Genomic DNA, 22,025 nt, shown 5'->3' on the forward strand with positions numbered 1-22,025 from the left:
ACCCTCCTGTGTTTAAGGGAACTTATGATCCTGATGGCGCTTTGACATGGCTTAAAGAGATTGAGAGGATTTTTCGTGTCATGGATTGCACTCCTGAACAGAAGGTTCGGTATGGGACTCATATGCTAGCGGTTGAGGCGGATGATTGGTGGCTAGAGACCCGTAGGAGATTGGAAGCGAGTGGTGAAGATATCTCTTGGATTGTGTTTCGCATGGAGTTCTTAAGGAAGTACTTTCCTGAAGATGTCCGTGGCAAGAAGGAAATTGAATTTCTTGAGCTAAGTCAAGGGAACAAATCGGTGGTGGAGTATGCTGCTAAGTTTGGTGAATTGGCTAAGTTTTACCAATACTATGATGGACCAAATGGTGAGTTTTCCAAGTGCATTAAGTTTGAGAATGGGTTGCGTCCAGAGATTAAGAAGGCGATTAGTTACCAGAAGATTCGCATCTTTGCTGATTTGGTTGATTGTTGTCGGATCTATGAAGAGGACAACAATGCGCATTATCGTGTGATAAGTGAGAAGAGGGGAAAGGGTTATCAAGGTCGTGGTAAGCCTTATGATGTTCCGAGTGGAAAGGGTAAGCAGAAAGTTACTGATGGCAAGAGAACTAGTGGGGGAGATGCACCTGCTGGTGTTACGTGCTTCAAGTGTGGCAAGGTTGGCCATAAGAGCACTGTGTGTACTGCTGGTGCCATGAGGTGTTACCGTTGTGGAGAGACTGGACATACGTCACCTGCTTGCAAGCATAAGCAGATGGTGTGTTTCAACTGTGGTGAAGAAGGACATATTGGAAGCAAGTGTCAGAAACCAAAGAAGGAGCAATCTAGTGGAAAGGTGTTTGCCTTGTCAGGAACTCAGACCACTAGTGAGGATTCGCTCATCAGAGGTACTTGTTTCATTAATAGCATTCCTTTAATTACTATTATTGATACCGGTGCTTCTCATTGCTTTATATCTTCTGATTGTGTTAATCGATTGGGTCTTGTGTTGTCTGCTATGAACGGAGAGATGGTTGTCGATACTCCGGCTAAGGGTTCGGTGACCACTTCTCTTGTGTGCTTGAAGTGTCCCGTGTCGATTTTTGATAGAGACTTTCTTGTTGATTTTGTGTGCTTGCCGTTGAGAGGTTTGGATGTGATCTTGGGGATGAACTGGTTAGAGCATAACCGTGTTCACATCAATTGCTATGATAAGTCTGTGAGGTTTTCTTCTCCTGAAGAGGAAAGCCTAGAGTTGTTATCGACCAGACAGTTTCGTTTGTTGATGAAAGAAGATGTTCAAGTGTTTGCTTTGGTTGCATCAATGTCTGTGGAGAACCAAGCGATCATAGAGGAATTGAAGGTGGTGTGCGATTTTCCTGAAGTTTTCCCTGATGAAATTCCTGATGTACCGCCTGAGAGAGAAGTTGAGTTCTCTATTGAATTGGTACCTGGCACTAGACCGGTGTCTATGGCACCGTACAGGATGTCTGCATCTGAATTGTCAGAATTGAAGAAGCAGTTGGAAGAATTGCTTGAGAAGAGGTTTGTGAGACCTAGTGTGTCGCCGTGGGGAGCTCCAGTGTTATTGGTTAAGAAGAAGGATGGAAGTATGAGACTTTGTATTGATTATCGTCAGTTGAATAAGGTGACAATCAAGAACAAGTATCCACTTCCAAGAATTGATGACTTGATGGATCAATTGGTTGGTGCTCGTGTGTTTAGCAAGATCGATTTGAGGTCGGGTTACCATCAGATTAAAGTGAAAGATGAGGATATGCAAAAGACGGCTTTCAGAACCCGTTATGGACATTATGAGTATTTCGTGATGCCCTTTGGTGTTACTAATGCACCTGGAGTATTTATGGAGTACATGAACCGTATTTTTCATGAGTATCTGGATCGTTTTGTGGTGGTGTTCATTGATGATATTTTGATTTACTCTAAATCAGAATCAGATCATGCTGAGCATTTGAAGTTAACATTGCAAGTCTTGAAAGAGAAGAAGTTGTATGCTAAGTTATCCAAGTGTGAGTTCTGGCTGAAGGAAGTTAGTTTTCTGGGGCATGTCATTTCTGGTGATGGCATTGCCGTGGATCCGTCTAAAGTTGATGCCGTGTTGAGATGGGATACTCCTAAGTCGGCTACCGAGATTCGAAGCTTTTTGGGACTAGCCGGTTATTATAGAAGGTTCATTGAAGGTTTCTCTAAGTTAGCCCTTCCGTTGACTAAGTTGACTTGTAAGGGTAAGGCTTTCGTGTGGGACATTTCTTATGAAGATAGTTTTACCGAGTTGAAGAAAAGGTTGACGTCGGCACCGATTTTGATATTGCCTAATCCGGAAGGATCGTTTTTGTGGTTTATTGTGATGCTTCTAAGATGGGTTTAGGAGGTGTGCTCATGCAAAATGGTAAAGTTGTTGCTTATGCATCAAGACAGTTGAGAGTTCATGAGAAGAACTATCCTACGCATGATTTGGAACTTGCTGCTGTAGTGTTCGTGTTGAAGATTTGGAGGCATTATCTATATGGTTCTAGATTTGAAGTCTTTAGCGACCATAAGAGCTTAAAGTATTTGTTTGATCAGAAGGAATTGAATATGAGACAACGAAGGTGGTTAGAGCTGTTGAAAGATTATGATTTCAGTTTAAATTACTATCCAGGAAAAGCTAATGTTGTTGCCGATGCCTTGAGTCGCAAGACTTTGCATATGTCGACAATGATGGTTAAGGAGTTGGAATTAATTGAGCAATTTAGAGATATGAGTTTGGTATGTGAAGTGACCCCTACGAGTGTTCGAATGGGTATGTTGAAGATTAACAATGATTTTCTGGATAGTATCAAGGGAGCCCAGAAGTTGGATATGAAATTGGTTGATTCGATGATTGGAGTCGATCAAGCTGAGAATGGTGATTTCAAGTTGGATGTGCATGGTGTGTTGAGGTTTCATGATCGGATTTGTATACCTGATGATGTGGATTTGAAAAGATCTATTCTTGAGGAAGGTCATAAGAGTAATCTGAGTATTCATCCCGGAGCTACGAAGATGTACCAAGATTTGAAGAGTTTGTTTTGGTGGCCTGGAATGAAGCGTGACATAGCTCAGTTTGTGTATGCATGTTTGACTTGTCAGAAGTCGAAGGTTGAACATCAGAAGCCTGCCGGTTTAATGCAACCGTTGGAAGTCCCGGAATGGAAATGGGATAGTATTTCCATGGATTTTGTGACAAGTTTGCCGAATACCATGAGAGGATATGATTCGATTTGGGTGATTGTTGATAGGCTTACGAAGTCGGCTCATTTCATACCTATTAACATCACTTATCCGGTTTCAAAGTTGGCGGAAATTTATGTCCGTGTGATTGTGAATTTACATGGTGTTCCTTTGTGTATTGTTTCGGATAGAGATCCGAGGTTCACTTCAGATTTTTGGAAGAGTTTGCAAGAGGCGTTGGGTTCTAAGTTGAGGTTGAGTTCGGCGTATCATCCTCAGACCGATGGTCAAACGGAGAGAACGATTCAATCTTTGGAGGACTTGTTGAGATCTTGTGTTCTTGAGCAGGGAGGTACGTGGGATACTTATCTTCCATTGATAGAGTTCACATACAACAATAGTTACCATTTGAGTATCGGTATGGCACCGTTTGAAGCGTTGTATGGTCGGAGATGTAGGACTCCGTTGTGTTGGCATGAAACGGGTGAGAGTGTAGTACTTGGACCTGAGATTGTTCGAGAAACTACCGAGAAGGTTAAGTTGATCCGTGAGAAGATGAAGACTTCGCAAAGTAGGCAGAAGAGTTATCATGACAAGAGGAGGAAAGATTTAGAATTCCAAGCTGGTGATCACGTATTCTTGAGAGTTACGCCGGTTACCGGTGTAGGACGAGCTTTGAAGTCGAAGAAGCTCACTCCTCGTTTTATTGGACCGTATCAGATTTCAGAGAGGGTTGGTAATGTGGCGTATAGGGTGGCTTTACCGCCTAATCTTTCGAATTTGCATGATGTGTTTCACGTGTCGCAACTTCGGAAGTACATTCCTAATCCTTCGCATGTAATTCATATGGATGATGTACAAGTGTGGGATAATCTCACGGTGGAGACTATGCCGATAAGAATTGAGGATCGAGAGACGAAGGCGCTTAGAGGAAAAGAGATTGCTTTGGTAAAGGTGGTTTGGTCGGGAACTATCGGTGAAAGTATGACGTGGGAACTGGAGAGCAAGATGCGCGAGTCGTATCCTGAGTTATTCAATTGAGGTAATTTTCGAGGACGAAAATATTCTAAGTGGGGGAGAGTTGTAACGACCGTTTTTCTTTAATTCCTTATTTAAGTGATTTATGTGAATTAATTTTGATCTATGTGTTAATTATATGCTTAATTGATTTTATGTTGTTTTATTTGGGAATTATTAGTATATAATATAAGATAGTGAGTGTTGTTGATTATTGGGCCTAAGTTGGTATTAGTAAGTGAGGGGTGTTAATTAGAGCCCATTAGTAATTTAAGATAGTAAGGGTTTAACAAAACAAGGGTTTTTAGGGGTTTTAGACTTAGAAGTTCATTTTGACAAAGTGGTGAAAGAAGAGAGAATAGAGGAGAGAAGAGGAGAATCTCAAGGTTGAAGATAGAGTTGGCTTCAATCCAAAACCTAAGGTAAGGGTGGGATTCTTTCATGCTAAAGGGATGTATGATGATGTTTTGGGTGGGGTTTTGATTGTATGTTGTTATCCATGATTGTGTAGAAGTTGAATAGAGATTGTTAGGGTTTATGATTAACTTCTATGAGATTATGAATCTAAGCATGATTGAAGATGTTATGATGTTATAAGACCCATAATATGTATTGTATTCGTGTTTATATCATGCATTCTGTGGTTGTTCGTGATGTTTGATGTTTCCAACTTGATTGGGTTGAGTTTGGGGGTTTTGAGATGGGTTTTCGTATGTTGTTTCTGTGTTTTGGGGGTTTCTGAAATCGCCAGTTCGCGCCGCGAACCCTTGTGCGCGCCGCGAACCTCTTGGCAGAAACTTGGGAAAAATTGGATCTGCTCAGTTCGCGCCGCGACCCCTTGTTGGCGCCGCGAACTGCTTGGCAGAAAGTTGAGGATTTTTGGATTCGCTCAGTTCACGCCGCGAACCCTGTTGGCGCCGCGAACCCTGTTTTGCAGAATTTTTCCAAACTTTGAAATGACGTAACTTTTGAACCGTAACTCCTTTTTAAGTGCCGTTTGAACCTATGCGAAGCTATAATTGAAACCTTTCTGATGAATGTGATCTAAGAATGCTTGTAAACCTTTTTGAATCCTTCTTTGAATGTATTTGTTGATGTTATGATTTGTGTGGTGAAGTGATGTGTTGTTGTATGATGATGCAACGTAGCGACGTGATTGGGAAGTGGTGAATTACTATAAAAGTAATGATGCTTAGTCGGTATTTGTGATGTATTTGTGAATGTCGTGTTTGTATGGATGTTGCGTCTAGTGAGTCACATTCATTGCATAAAGAGACGGTGGCCTTAATGGTAAAAAGTGACGGTGGCCTTAATGGCAATTAGCGACGGTGTGCCCAATGGCAAATCTTGAGACGTGGGAGTGTTACTCCAAATGGTACCACATGCATTTGCATAAGTCGAGTCACATGTGAGTTGCATTCGAGTCTTACTTGGTTTTGATGTGGTGACTTGATGATGAGATATTTGTTGTGATTGTATGGAATTTCACTTGCGAATTGTATTTATTGCCATAGTTGAATTGATGACATTGTTGTCATTTCTTATTTGATTATGTGATGTGAAATTGTTGTATTGAGTATTGTGGTGAGAGGTGGTGACCAATGTATGATCTTTTCTCTTTCTTGGAATGTTATCATACGTTTCTTTATAATGAATGATATCTCACCCCTTATGTTTGAATGTTACCCTCCGTTGGTAACGTGCCGGTAACGACGTGGAGTAGCCGTGTACCTTATAGCTCGAGTCGGTGTGTCAATGCTCTGATATGTAGCACTCGGGGGGGGGGGGGGGGGGGGATGTTGCGATACTTGCTTGTGTCTTGTTTTATGTTGTTTATCTTTTCTTGAACTTTGATGTTATGTTGTGTGGGCATGTTTTAGGCCTATTGTGCCATGTTCACAAGAATACAAGATTTGGATATTGTGTTGTTATTTGGATTCCGCTGCAATATGATGAATTTGTTTGGATTTAGATGTTCAATGAATTATGAGTTTCCTCCGATATAAGTGTTATGTATCCATGTACTTTGAGCATGAATTATAGTTTTGTTTAAGTCGAATATGTGATGCCTTAAATTTGTTACTTGCGCCGATGTTTTATACTCTGATATCTCTTAATAATTGTGGGGTAGATTTGGGGTGTTACAAATCTTATGTATATTTATCGCTCACGGCGTTGTATAAAACTTGCTTTACAAATCGTTACTGTTATCTTCCTTAATCTTTTTGCATTTATGTTTGGGATTTGTGTTGCTTTAGAGATAAACTTCACAGATTATGATTAGGGATAAATTTCTGTTAGTTTCTAAACTCTAGAGATAGATTTAGAGCTGACAATCACTTGTGTGTTGAAGCTTAATGCTTTCGTATTTGAGCGGCGCGAGAGAGATTGCCGACACGAGAATACGAATGTTCTCGCAGCTTTGCGTTAGAGATAACCTCACTTATGAGTTGTCTCGTAGGTCCTCCAGAGATGGACGCTAATGTGAGAGACACGTGATGGTAAGGATGAGTAACGTATGTTGAGTGCAACTGATCGATAAGTTTAAGTTTGTGACGAGTGAGTATATTTGCATGCCTGATAAGTTATTTCTCTCCTAAGAATGTGTTTACTTTTTTCTGTCTATATCTTTTTACCTTTTGAACATTCAAACCAAAGCTCGAAACTATATAAACAGTTGAATGGCATTCCACCATCTCTGTGGACACGATAAATCCTGGAGTAATATTTCCAAATCTTTTGTTGCTTGTCGTTATGCCTGCTTCAACAGCTTCCCCCTAGGCTTCAAAGGCTTCAGGGTCAGCAGGGGCTTTAGGAACCTCATGTAATGTTGCATCATATGCCTGAGATTCCTGAGAGAGTCGACTACGAGAACTAGACGGTCGAGGCTGCGAAGTAGATGCATCATCAAACGAGTTATCAATAACCCATGACCTCGTGGTCTCATCGCCGCAACCCTCTAATGTCATACCGATGTAGGTTGGGACACACGCCCGACTATAATCCGACCAGTGTTGTTGTCAGACGTTGCACCTAGGGATGGCAATTTGGCTCATCCCCAGTGGGTACCCACAAAAACCCCCACATCGGATAGGGTAAATACCCATAAAAATTGGTATGGGCACGGGCACGAGTAATTACCCATTAAAATATGCGGGTATGGGTGCGGGCACGGGTACTTTACTACCCACCCCGCCCTATACCCACACTATATATTTCTATAATGTCATTTATATTATTATATAAAAAAATGCATAATTCTAATTTTTTTTAAAAAAATATCGCTATTAAATCATTACACATTTTAATAAAAGTTTTTATTTGTTTCTTAACTCAACAATAACATACATCATTTTTTTAATATTGTTAAAAAGACTTAAATTATATGATAATTTGTAATTAAATGATTTAATTTTACTATAAATGCGGGTAAACGGGTACGGGTATGGGCATTGAGGTACCCACAGAGTACGGGTACGGGCATTAATATTGATACCCACGCGGGTTTGGGCTCAGGTACGGGGATCTTTTTAAACTGCGGGTATGGGGACGAGTACTATAGTACCCTGCCCAAACCCTGCCCATTGCCATCCCTAGTTGCACCTGTGTTAGAAATAGAGATAGAGATAAATAACATGTCAGGAGAAATTCAAAATTTCCACAAAATCACCCAATTTTATGCATGAGTAAAATCCGGAGATGTATCTCCGAAAACTATGTAGAGCAAATTTGGAGACGCATCTCCAGATAAAGCTACAATTTTGCTCCCATGGAATTTCTTGCTCTACTAGTGCCAAACAAGCTAAATGCATGTTCTTCAAGGCAACATATTTCGTTTACACTACTACCAAATGCGCCTAAAACAACTAATACAACTTAAAAAACTAACTATGAACCAAAACAACAAACAAATATTTGAAAAACCAAATGATATTGATTTATGAGAAAGAGAAGCTTGAATGTTATGAGACGATGGAAAAAGCTCAAATGATATAGGCTTGATTGAATGGATGAAGAGTTAAAATCGTTGCAAAACTCAAATGTGTATTTTAGACAATTAAGAAGCAGAAAGAGAGAATGGTTTTGGTGTGGGATATGTATCAGAAGTGTTTGGAGATGCATCTCCAAACCACCCACAACTGTTTGAATAACTTGTGTTTACGAAGATGCATCTTTGGACGCTATTTTTACACATACAGAAATACATCTTCGGAATAAATTATAATGTAAAAATGATGTCTATTCAATTTGATATGAAAAATGACAAAAATAAATACACCCGGAGATACATCCGTAAAAGGTAAAGATATAATAGATTTTTTAGGTAGTGTAGAATAACACATAGTGGTGGAAAGAGTATACCGGTAAACGAGCTTTCAAATAATATAGTCTATACATTAAAAGCCAAATAAATCCCCGAAGCCACAATTATTTATATTTAAAGTGCTTTTACTTAAAAAAAATTTAAAATGTTTTTTTAATTGGAAATCCTTAAGTCCTATCAGATTTATTTTTGAAAATAAAAGTAATATATTTTTAATTCAGATTTTATTTTAAACTTAAAATTAAATTCCAAAAAATTGATAAAAATCAAAGAATAAAACAGAATATTTTCTAGTTTTTTTTTTTTGTTTTTAGAAAAAAAATTTGAAAAAAGTCATTCTTTTATGATAATTTTGTTAAATTTAATTTAAAATTCAGAAATTTTATTATATTTTAAAAAAATCCAGTTTCATGTTTTTTTTTTTTGGTATGCACTAAGGTTCTTAGGAAAATGAGGCCATGGTAATGTAGAGTTTGTGCCGAGAGATCATGACGCTGATCAAATATTGTTCACACTAAAAATCGAATTCAGTATTTTCTGAATTTCATCCTTAACAAGAATTTGTTTACCACTCAAACCCAATTGTTTAGTTATCCTGTTTTTGATGGTGACTTTTTTGTAATTTTGTTAGTGAGATTGGATGTTATCCATGTCCACTGTTTATGAATTGAAAGGAAAAAAGTGATAACTTGTTTACGAGAGGTTGCCCCTAGACATGGCAATAAAACCCAGATCCACGTGTACCCATCCGAACCCGTCTCGAAGTTGACGGGGAAAACCCGCTTTGACTGGGTTTGGGTTCGGGTTTGAGTTTTCCCCGATTAGAAAACATGGGGATGAGTCGGGTAATGGGGACACTAGTACCCACTCTGAACCCGCCCCGTTTATTTCAATATATACATTATTATTTATATTTCATAATTTATATTATTAAATATGTGGCTAATGTTTTAATAATTTGATTTGTATTTATTATTTTAAATATTTGAAATATATGTATGGAATTTTTTGAGATTGTTTTATTTTGTTATTTATAATGTAATTTGATTTTTGAAAAAGTAAATATTTTTATTAAAAAAATTGATTTTATAAAATACACGGTGGCGGGGCGGGGATACCCGAACCCGTTAAGGACGGGTTTGGGTTTTAATTCCCCATTCCCGTTTGGGTTTGGGGTGGGTAACGGGGATTGATTGGGGATTCGGGTTTGGGTTTGGAGGAGGTAAAAACCGTCCCCGCCCCGCCCCGTTGCCATGCCTAGTTGCCGCGTACCAATTTATACTCTTTTATTTTTATAATATTCATTTTACCATAATTATTTTATTTTTTAATAATATCTAATCTTTTAATAAAAATGTAAATTACAAATATTTCGCCACAATAAAATATCATATTTTAAAAAATTAACTAGAAATTTAAAAGTGATTTCAAAACCATAAATTTATATTGTAAGTAAGGGAAAAAAATATTTAAAAGAATATACTATAATATTTTTACGAGATGGCCAATATTAGGCGTGTTAAATTATGTCTCTTTTTTTTTTTTTTTTTAAGTATTTATTTTTAGCAATTGTTTCGGTTGTGTTGAATATATCATCGGTATTGTGAAGTCGTGGTGAGAGTGTGTATCTTCATCTTCACCTACCGAGGCTGGCTTCAATGGAGAAACTCAAATTTTCTCGGCAGGTGGAGTGGTGGCAGAAGAACATCATCTATCGTGTTCGAAGCCTCTGGCTTACCATCGCCACACGTTTTGGAATTCGTAAAACTGGTTTGTAATTTTGCGGAGTTTTCAATTATGCATACCATGTGTTTGTTTTATTGTTTCAATGACATGTTGAGTTATATTGCTATTCTGTAAAGGTTGATAATGATATTATTAACATGTTATTGCTTAATTTGGACAACAATACAGTTGTTCGTTAATCTTTATGTAGATAGTTCTCTGTGTTTTTGATTGATTTCAAATTTGAAATTTTCAAAAGGGATTCTTCTATATAGTGTATGTATGTTTGGTTTTTTTGAAATTGTTGGATTCTAGTTTGAATGTTCCTAGGTTTTGAATGAGATATGGTAGTGAATTTGTTTTTGTGGAAGAAGAAACAGAGACCGGTGAAAAACCATGGAAAACTGCATTTTTTTTTGTTTTGTTTTAAGTTTTATAAGTTTAATTAGATTTTATAATTATCTTGTAATGTGAAGAGTGTCTAAGTTATATAAAGTATAAACTATGTTTACGCGTTATTTTAGCAAATTAAGAACTTGAGTTTTGATGAATAATTTTAATTATTGATACTGCGTTATAATCTTGATTTTGATTGGTTGGAAATTCCACTTTCATTGAAGTCGCCTAATTGCGGCATTTGGTCTACCTTCATTGCAGCCCCCAACACCTTCACTGGGGGTGTTTGGGTTTGAAGGGGTGAATTTAGTCACACATTGTTTAGAGATATGGTCTATAGTGTTAATAAGCTTGGGCAGTCCTCAACTTACAAACTGGTTTTGTAAGGTTGACCCAACCCACACTTTCCTAAGATGAATATTATATATGGTGATGATTTGATCAAGCTTTTTAATTTAGGTATATGGTTTTAAGTGTGTGGAGAAAAGGGTTTATGTAATATTAGAGTTAATTATAAGTGAATGTTTTGTTTGTTGTGTTTTAACTTATAATGCTTTCTTTGTGTTTGAAACAATGAGTTACTGAAATTAGAAGAAATGTGCAGGGCTGAAGAAGCTAAAAAATGATGTGAGGGCTTGTGAATATGAAGATATTCGTGTGATGTGGGAGATGTTGAACAGAAATGAATCATTGTCAGAGTTTGGTGGCAATTCTCCAAACAAAATCAAGAAGATGCATCACATGAAATTGTTCAAATGGGCAAGGTGTGTTGCTCCATATACTAGTCACTCCTAATAAATCATCACGCTCTTGCGTGTCATCATGTGTGTGAGTTTATTTCTCTTCACAAACAAGAATAAAGAGATTAGGGTTTCATGTAGAACATGGTCTCTTCTCTCATGTGAATGAGCTCAATCGTTTTGTTGTTTGTGCGCAGGGTGTGTGAGTGTTGTAAATCGCGAACTACTGAATTTGATTCCTAATAATAAAATAATTCAAATCATTTTATAGATATCAATTGTATCCACCAACTTGATGTACTCACCCCTTAATCTTATGGTATGTAAATAACATAGTGAATCATCAATTTAGTCCTTGAAGTCTAAGAACCCTGATTTCGATCCTTGAAATTAACAAAATTATAAAATGATTTCTAAAAAATTGAAATTGTCTATCACATTAGCTCCTATGGATTCAATTTCAAGGGAACAAAATTGCCCGACCCGAAATTACTAGTGTGATCAAGGATTTTTTTGTTTACAAGGATCATTTTAGAGTTTCGTTAATTTCAAGGACTAAATGTTCATACATCTACACATATTGGCGTTCACTTGAAAATAATGTGTAGTTTTGTTGTGTGATTCATCATCTTGTTACTTTGGAGATCCATGAATTGTGTCTCGGTTTTTACCTTGTATCCCTTGGTTTTGCATCAGAAACTATCTGCATTATGCAGAAGATTTTAGAAAATTTTGGAATGGTTCTCTCAATCATAGCAATTATGTGTGTAATTTTAGAAGTGTTTATGATAAAAGGCTAACATTTCTAATGATCTGATGGTTACGATTAATTCAGTATAAATCTTATTTTAACACAGATAGTGTACAATAAAAGGTAAGAATATGTTATATATTGTATAAAAAATGTCTTTTTAGATTGGTCTTTTTTTTCTTTCCAGTTTACCTTCTAACAGAAAGAACATCATAGAATTACTGTTATATTAATACAAGGGCAACTAGTTCAACAAACAAAGTTTACGCAAAATTACACTTGAAAACTACCTCAGAAAGAAAATAAACTTACGTTTCACAATCTGAATCACTTTTACTATAGTAATATTTACACAATAGTGTATACAACAGCAAGCTAATTGAGCTTAACCAAACTAGAAGCCAATAGTAATTATCCAAACGTGCTTCAACCATATCATCAGAAAACCAACTTGGTGTTCCTTTAGAATCTGTGTATACTTCAACTAGTGTAATCAACAATGCACTCACGAAGCTTCCAACACCAAACACACTAGTATACAATGCAATTCCCACTGTTCTCATATTCTTTGGAACTTCACCATAAAAGAATTCCTGCATACCAACAACTGTGAAAATATCTGAAACACCAAGAAGAATGTACTGTGGTAACAACCAGAAAATGCTTATCGGCACTATTTCTGCTTGTAGCCCTTCACTTCTCATTTGCCGACCGATATCGAGCCGTTTCATTTCAACTAGAGCGGCAATAACCATTGCTATGATTGAGAGAACCATTCCGATTCCCATCCTTTGCATCATGTTTATACCTTTTTCCTGTCGTGTTATCAGCTGAGCAAACGGTATAAATACTCTGTCGTATAACGGCATCAATAGTATTATCGACAATGTTATAGCACTTTGGAGTGTTGCTGGTGGTATCTTGAAATTCTTACCGATGTTTCTCTTCATTGTCATTCCTTGTTTTGTGAAAAATGTTGCAGGTTGTTGGAAAATCACTGCAAACATGAGAAGCATTGCCCATATTGGCAATAGCTTAATCACAACTTTGACATTTGGTAGTAGGCACATGCTGATTTTTGAATCCTTATTCGTAACCTTAATGCTTTCCGAGTTTTCGCGACAAAGAGGTCTCTCTTGAAGCCTGTAGCATGAGAAAGATATATTTTGCCCATTAATGATAGATAGTAATTTAGTAAATGTAACTTTTATGCATGTGAAAGTGAAACTTACTCGAGTTCAACACCTTCAGACTTGTCATTTGGTAGTGAAATTTCACAATGGAAGCATTTCAATGCAGATGCTTTTATAGTTTGAAACATGTTCGTGAAAGGCTTCTTATCTTGAAGATTATCATCATCGTCGTCGTGTTTTTTATATGAATATATCGAGCTTCCGCCAGAGAAAACCAAGATGGAAAGAAGCATTGAAATTGCAGGTATTGCAAACCCTAATACCCAACCAAAAGTGTCTTGAATGTAAGACATGAATGTAACACCCATTAGGCTTCCAGCACAAACACCAAAATACCACCATTGGAAGAAAAGTGCTTTTTTGTTGCTACTTGTGTCATCATTGCCACAAGGTAAATCATCTTCTTCACCAAGTTGATCGGCTCCAAAGGCTTGTAGAGATGGATTATATCCACCTTGGCCTAATGAAATTAAATAAAGAGATAATGAAAGGAATGAAGAAGACATTGTTCTGTTTTTGTGATGCCATGACCTTGCCAGTGCTGTTGTTGTCAATGCTACAAGTCCCTGTGAAGAAAACACAAGAAAATATCATTAACTTTGTGAAAAAAGTTGAACTTTCAAATTATTATTAGTAAGAGTTTTGTTTAATTGATTTATTTGAGTTTATCTATTTGCATAAATATTTGTGAAATTGTTTGAGTCTCTGATATCAAACACGCATCAACAGACACATATAAGACACATATAAAACGTCATTGCCTTGTATTACATTACTAGCGTTCTAAATTAAAAAAGTATTTAGTCAGATTCACACACAAGACCGACCTTACTATGTTGATAATGGTACTATAATTTTTAAAAATATAAGTGATTGTACGTCAACTTTTAAGTATTAGCCATCGATTGATATCAGACACCCTAACACCGACACATGATAGACACGAACACTCTAACCCGTACTTAAGTGTCTAGGTTATATATAGATCCTAAAAGAAACTCCCTTTGTTACAAAAACAAATTTTGAAGAAAATAATCCTGCCTCACACTACATATGATAGTAGAATCTTTTCTTGAAGAGTTTGAATAGTTCTAAAATGAAAAGTTAAACATTTTTCCCTATAGTGAAAAAAAGTCTAATTTTCTTTTTTAATCAAAATTTGGATGGATATTCTGATGAAATGTAGAATATAACTTGGAAAAGGAGCAAAACTTTCACTGGTTGAGAAGTGAAATCTCAAACTTTTCCAAAACATCAATATCTGTAATTTTTGCTACAGAAACTCCAATTTGACCAAAATACCATAGAAAACTCTAGTCCCACATATTCTTAAATATGAGTGTTATGACTCAGACTCCAACAAACTTAATGGATCTCCTAATGCTAATAATACTATACTATATATAAAGTAGGTCATCTAAATTTTCAGCCATGTGTAGTATTACATTGCATATAAAGTTTGAGCAAAGCTTTGTAACAAATATATCATGAAAATAAAAAATAACAACTTTTAGTATAAGTTTGAAATCAACTTTGACATCTCAACTTTTTTGAAAAATATATAATATTTTTGAATGATGACTCACCATAACATAGAGAAAAGATGAGGACATTATGGTGGAATATTTGTCCCAATAAGCATCTGCAATAGGTGCCACCAACAATGGCATTATGGAAGTGAATCCAACCCAACTATTAACCATTTTTGCTGCTGATGAGTTGCTTAAGTTCACCACATCTGTTAGATAGGTTACCAAATTTGATGCTACCCCTTTGAATGCAAACCTCTCTATACCTGCAATGACTGTTGAATAGCACCAAAAATAAGTAAAATATAAGTTCTTACCCTATGATTGATGAAGTAGAATACAAAAAATCACAAGGGCATGCAAGAAATCTTGGATTATAATATCAAAACATGCGTACAAATGTGGACTAGGGTTTTAAATCGCGGTAACGACGTTGTGTCGTGATTCAAGATATTAAGGAGAATCGTAGGTAAATGAGATTCATGTCACAATTGTATGGAACTTGAATTCAACTGTAGCGCCTTGCATTTAGGTAAAAGCCTTAATGCAAGGTCTTGCTGTTAAATTCAACAACGGACAATCCCAATTTATTCAGTAGCAGTCTACAGATACATTGTACAAACATAAAAAAACCATAATATCGCAATTAAGATCACGATCGTGGAAAGAAACCCTATTAAAGACTAGTTTTCAACATATTTCAACAACAGACAATCCCAATTTGTCTCGCAATTGAATTCAACAACAGACAATCCCAATTTGTAATTAACAAAAACTAATATCGCACTCGAGACCATGAAGTGGAAAGAAACTCTATTAAAGACTAGTTTCATATATTTTTCATTTGCAATTACATATATTCAATGGAATGGAGTATTTTTGTTTTTTCTTCATGCTCTTAAGATGGAAACTAAGAAATACCAAAACAAAGTTACATACTTCATTTTTATCATCCATGAATATGCTTTAATACAACAATCTATGTGCTCAATTTTGAAGAGAAAAAAACATCCCTCATTAAGATATACACTTGAAAATGCAACTACAAAGATAAACATAATATTTATACAAATACACACATAGAATTTACCTATGAGAAGAATGCATGAATTGCTGAGCCTCTTCTGTTTGTGTCCACCAGCCATAATAAGAAAAACAAGAAGATTCCAAATGCTTGTAGAAAAATGCAGCAACCAATATCCAAATCTGCACTATAAAATTTCCTAAATGAACCAAAGCTAAGAAAAAATCAAAAACATAATTGTTTGTGATTCCTCATGAATCATGTTTTTGGTCTTTAGAAATCACTACAAATAATTGTGAAGATACAATAGTACCAACTAAGTTACAATTTTGAGACCTTAAGTTTAGGCTTTAAATGACATTGGAGATTGTATAGTACATATATAGCAATATTTATTTGTCTCTAGCACCTTAATGGAACACTAGACATTCACTTTGTTCACTTTGTTAATGGCACACCAAAAAGCATACCAAAAAAAGTTTAAAAATGCATTTTAGTTAGATAAATATGAAAAATATGAAAAAGTTAGAGGGCACTTTCAGTTACAGAAATGAATATAATTACATCAGGTTGATTCTGTGAAACAAACTCTCTACTCTCTCTAAAGTTGTGCCTCACATGTTTGACACATGTTCATTGATATGAGTTGTTCTTCTTGAAAATGTTGTGGAAATTGTGTCTTGTGTAGTTATTGATCTCAACCGTTTAAGTTAATAATCGAGATTATTTAAATCTATACTCTTGAATCGCAAAATAAACTATGAATAATTGATAATTTGCAAAAACACGAAATCGTAAAATAATAACTAATATGTCACTATGAGTGTTTGATACTCTTGAATCGCAAAATAAACTATTAATAATTGATACTCCCTCTATTTTTTTTTATAGGCAAAATTTGACTTTTTACCTTCATTGAATAAATGATGTATTTGAATTATATATAGACTAGATTCATTAATTATTCGATGAATTTAAAAAGTTAAAATTTGCTTATAATAAAGAATGAAGGAAGTAATTTGCAAAAAGACGAAATAGTAAAATAATACCTAATATGTCACGATAAGGGTGCGTTTGATTTGCTGAAAATCGAGGGACTGGACAAGACAGTTTTTCTTGTACTCTATTTGATGCATAAACTAATCAGGAGACTTAACAAAACATGTGAGAGGACTAGACAAAAACATGAATAATTTTTGTCCTTCAACAAATCATGGGACAACTTTTTGTCCCAAACACAAATTATCAAAAAGTATCAAAATATCATATTTTATATGATTGGTACAAGCTTCCCCTTAATAGTTGCAACTCTCACTAGAGTTGTTTTGGTTGTAAGGGTTGCACCCCTAGTGCGATTTCTTATATCAATTGCCTATTAAAAAAAAAAAAAAAAAAAATATATCAATAATGAATATTATATATAAAAAATTATATTATTGTATTCAATATATAAACTTATCAAATAAAATAGATTAAAAAAATTGTCCAGCCTCAGTTATCAAACACAATATAGTACAAAAAATTATCTTGTACTATTATGTACTGTCATGTACTGTTCTGTCCAGTACTTATCATTTTCCAAATATGTGAATAAATAAAAGTGATAGAGCAATAGAAATACTCTTAAAATGTGAAAAAAATTTCATCTAGAAATATAAGTAGGAAGAATAACGTACATTGTTATGAAAATATGCACAATATCTTTTATAAATAAAAAAAGGTATAAAAAAATAAATAATTTAGTTAATAGAGAGAAAAAAAAGGTAAGTGGTTAAGGCAGGTTACTCTAAATCAAGTAAAAAATATTATATGATCAAAACTTTTTGACCAAATCATGTACTATCACAAATAAAGTTAATATAACTAATTTTTAGAGAAAATAGATTTTTATATTTTTTATTTATAATTAAGAGACATAATACATAGAAAACTTTTGAAAGATATTACAATTTTACAATAATTCCTTATATATTTAAAAATTCAAAAGAATATTCAAAATGAATTTTCTAGATTAAGAGTAACATGAATTGGATTAAGATTTGTAGAACTTTAACACACCGTACCTTAACCCTATTAACTATAAAAAAAAATTAACAAGTGACTTGTTCTGACCATATTAAATTTTATTCATAGAATCTTCGATCATAAATATTAACTTAACTCCTCATAACTAGAATATATCATAATTCTTTTATTTAGTGCATACTTTTCACACAAGAGACAATGATCGTCCTTAAGTTAAAACCAATTAGCCAATTGAGCTTAATCATATGGTAGATGAACTTAGATGTAATTGTATAAAATTATATATTAGGTCACAATAAGAAGAAAAAAAATCAACCTAACAAGCAAAATTTGCAGTGGAGTTACACATGTCATATGATTCTATTTCACTAAACGTGTTTACTTTTAAATGTCGACATGGTGATTTGGAAAAGGTTAATCAAACACTATATACCTAAAATATTGATAAATAAAAATGATTAAAAAGGTGTCTCTTAATTTAGGGAAATACTATTTATCAATTTTTAAAGGAAATTAAAATGCATGTACCATCATGGTCAGGCTATAAATAAATTAAGATTCAGTGTTGCAACCTTTGTGCTATCGTAGTGTCCATTATCAACTTTATGTTTTGTTTTTTTATCACAAGTAAATTGTCTTTCTAATCATGTTTTGGCTTTTGATCTTCTTTGTTTACCGAAAAATTGTCTTTCTAATCCAACTTTAGAATATGGTCTTTTTTAAATAGTTTTTTAGTTGACCAGTCACACTACTTTGTGATCAAATCGTTTGCTCTATGCCTCTATCTATGCTAAAAACTGAGGATAATTAAAATGATTTATTTTAAAGAAATTTTATTTACTAAAATATTTTTTTCGACCCCTCTATTTTAAAAGCTAGTTTTTTATTTTTATCCCCATTCAATTTTATGATCACTTTTACTAAATTTAATATTTATATCATATTTTTGGAACAACTTTATTAAATTTGTCTATTTAGAAATTATCATACAGTAAAACTTATCCTAAAATGCATAAAAAATCTGAAAATTACAAAATAAAAAAATTAAAATTTTAAAATAGAAAGATCAAAGCTTTTTTTAAAAAAATTAAAAATCCATTTAAATCTATAATTTCTTAACAAAATTTATATAAATTATTTTTAATTTTCCATCACAATTTTTTTAATAAATTAAACATGTTATATGTATCTATTTTAATAATATATATTTAGCTACCCAGACAAATTCATTGAGATATTATATTGAAAAAAAATTAGTACAAAGCGATTTATAAATGAAATTATTATAATTTTTTTATTAACTAAACTTTATTATAATTTTAAATTATTTTTTATTTATTCTTTATATCTACAAGGAACAAGAACATGCATGTTAACCTTGAGGTAAGCATGTTACACACGCGCACACACAATTTCCACAAGCAAGCACAACATGAACACATACTTAGAAAATGAGTATGTGGGAGAATAAATAAACATTAGGAGTATATGATCATTAGTAAATATATGAAAAAATATAACTTTATTTTGCAAATGATCACTCTTTCCTTGTGTAGTATTTCTTTTTAAGGTTAGTGCTTCAATGAGATGTAAACCACTTTGCTTGATTATAACATAGTGGAGTGACAAATTATATCCACATTAACAAAATGTTATAAAAAAAAATTAATTGTCAAGTTTTATATTCACATGGATTAGGTCATCCTAACTATTCATCCACCAACTCTAGTTTGGTTATACAACAAACATGTGAAAATATAGGAGAAACTTACTCTTTATCGATATTTTTTTTGTGAACTCAAGACTTCTGTTCAATTTAAAAGAGACCTCTGCCATTTCAACCAAGTAATTTTGGATTAATCATTGTTGTCTTTAAAGACATGTAAAGTTATCAGACATTAATTGATCGAAAATTAAATTACTTGTGCGACAAAGGATAACCCTAATTTGTTTAATTTGTTTATCCATTTGCCTTGAGTATGTTTTTCAAATTTGGGAAATAGAGCAAAACAATTTATTTTCCTAATTAAGCCAATGTTAACTTACATTAAAAAAGTGTTCAACAAAACAAAATAAATAAATAAAATAATCACATTCTTAAACATGGCTTCCATCACCATCTAATTACTTTTTTTGTTAATATATAAAATCACATACTCTTGTAACTATCCAAATTCATATCACTAACTTAGCTTTTCATTACTTTCACGCCATTTTCACTTATACACTACACTTCACGTATGTGAAATGGTTTTCTATTTTTTCATATCTTTTCCTTTCTTGATACCAAATTATAATGTCATCAATAACAAACACTATGCAACTAGTCCTATTGCTTGTACTTTTTTTAGTCATAAAGCAAAAGGTGTTTTCAAATTATATATATAAAAAAAAGCAATACTTTCCTAATTATGTTATGTATACAAGCAATACTTTATCTCTATGGTGCATCTGATCTTTGAAAAATTTATCCAAACACAAGTTATATCATCAATAAAGAAACAAAATTATCCAACATATCTTTCGGGAAAGAATTATTATTTCACGAAATACAAAAATTATTACCATACTTGAGCGAAGAGAATAAAACTCGAATCTACTACAATAATCAATACAACAACTATAAAGACCTTTTGATTTAAAGAGATAAAATCGTTCATGTAATAAGAGATCCACATACAATATGAAAATTTCGAGAAATTGAAACTTAAAAATATAATTTTGATTAAAAATCAAAGTGCGCTTAAGTTTATAAAATTAATGAATTATGTGTAACAAGCTGAGCGCGGTGGGATGATGACTTAAAGTAATGACTTGTTCCGCCATATGTTTGGGCTGCTTATGGTCATTGTCAATGAGGTATTAAAGATTCAAAGGGTAACGAAGTAAGCAATTATGTAAAGCAAAACAACATAGATGAAATATGTAATGGAAAGGCTTTTAGGACAGAAAGTGATTTCTCCTACTAGGATTTTTATCAAATAATTGTGAAGGGTTTATCAAGATATGTGTTCATAATGAAGTTCATATTCACAAGAACTTTAATTTCCACTAAACAAGGACAAAAATGACTCCTCAATTTGGTAAATTGCTTTAAAATTTAAAGACATTTTTCTTTTCTTCAAAGGGATTCAAAAGAATAAGAATCTATACATTGATTCTCCATCTTTATATGTGTGATTGATCCCAACATTGACCATAAAGTTTAGGTACTAGGGTCTCCATGCTTCAATAATCAACATCACTATCTTTCTATAAACCATTATCTTTTTATCTCCTCTTTTCAAAGATTATCTAGGAAAAGAAGAAAGAACAAAATTTGAAATAAATAATCACCTTTTTTTTTCTTTTACAAAGGTGTTCTAAATGCTCATCACACTTATATCAAATTATGAAATATATGAAAATATTATCAAATGTGCATTAAAGCAAGTAATAATAATAATGGTTAAATAAAGATATAAAATTGGTACCTTAAGAGATGTTGGAAGAATGCACTTTTCTTGGATCTACAAATTTCAAGTTGGCATCAAATTATATGTTGACAAATCAAGAATCATTGTTCTTTGATCTCTTGGCACAAAAATGATTCCTCCATCATCACAATTTTGATGTAGAAAAGAGAACTTTGTGATTAACTTGATGAAAGGTGATAATGATCAATGATGAATCTTTTTCACTATAATATCTCCTAATAATGCTGAAAGCTTGTTGGAATTTTTCAAAAATTGAGATCCGATTTATCTTTTCCAATGCAATTTTTTAATTTTTTGTTGAAAATGATGATAGAGTTTAGTGATTCTTGATGTACAATCTTGTGATTGTTGTTTTTTTTTCCCAAGAAAAGTAGAGTTTCTTGGCTATCATCTTAAAAATTGAAAAAATGAATCGATAAGGCATTAGATTCTCTTTATAGATGAAGAAATTTGTTATATATGTAAGAGAAGATAAAATAAATGTCGAATTAAAAATAAAAATTATATTTTTAAAATGAAGATAAATCTTATTATTCCAAATTCTTGGATGTATGTTAAGGTCGACAGATTTTGGAGCTTCAAAGCATCACTAGTAGCTATTCTGATGCACCAAGGAATGAAAGTACTATTAA

General features: G+C 33.6%; 1 protein-coding gene across 4 annotated transcripts; it reads right to left on the reverse strand.

The window, feature by feature from the left end:
- Positions 1–12,356: 12,356 nt before the first annotated feature.
- On the reverse strand, positions 12,357–21,799 carry LOC131627036 (protein NRT1/ PTR FAMILY 5.8-like). 4 transcript variants are annotated; one of them, XM_058897874.1, is made up of 6 exons: positions 21,391–21,799; positions 16,942–17,264; positions 15,959–16,074; positions 14,926–15,143; positions 13,379–13,905; positions 12,357–13,289 (listed from the first exon to the last, which is right to left on the reverse strand). In XM_058897874.1, exons 3-6 carry the CDS (start codon positions 16,011–16,013, stop codon positions 12,455–12,457), a joined length of 1,635 nt encoding a protein of 544 aa, XP_058753857.1. In that variant the 5' UTR covers positions 16,014–16,074; positions 16,942–17,264; positions 21,391–21,799; the 3' UTR covers positions 12,357–12,454. The 4 variants fall into 4 exon arrangements, with proteins under 4 accessions (XP_058753857.1, XP_058753858.1, XP_058753859.1 ...); XM_058897875.1 differs by lacking the exon at positions 16,942–17,264; XM_058897876.1 differs by lacking the exon at positions 16,942–17,264 and having other exon boundaries at positions 15,959–16,079.
- Positions 21,800–22,025: the final 226 nt, after the last annotated feature.

This window comes from Vicia villosa, unplaced genomic scaffold, assembly GCF_029867415.1.
Source record: "Vicia villosa cultivar HV-30 ecotype Madison, WI unplaced genomic scaffold, Vvil1.0 ctg.000345F_1_1, whole genome shotgun sequence".
Taxonomy (NCBI): Eukaryota; Viridiplantae; Streptophyta; class Magnoliopsida; order Fabales; family Fabaceae; genus Vicia; species Vicia villosa.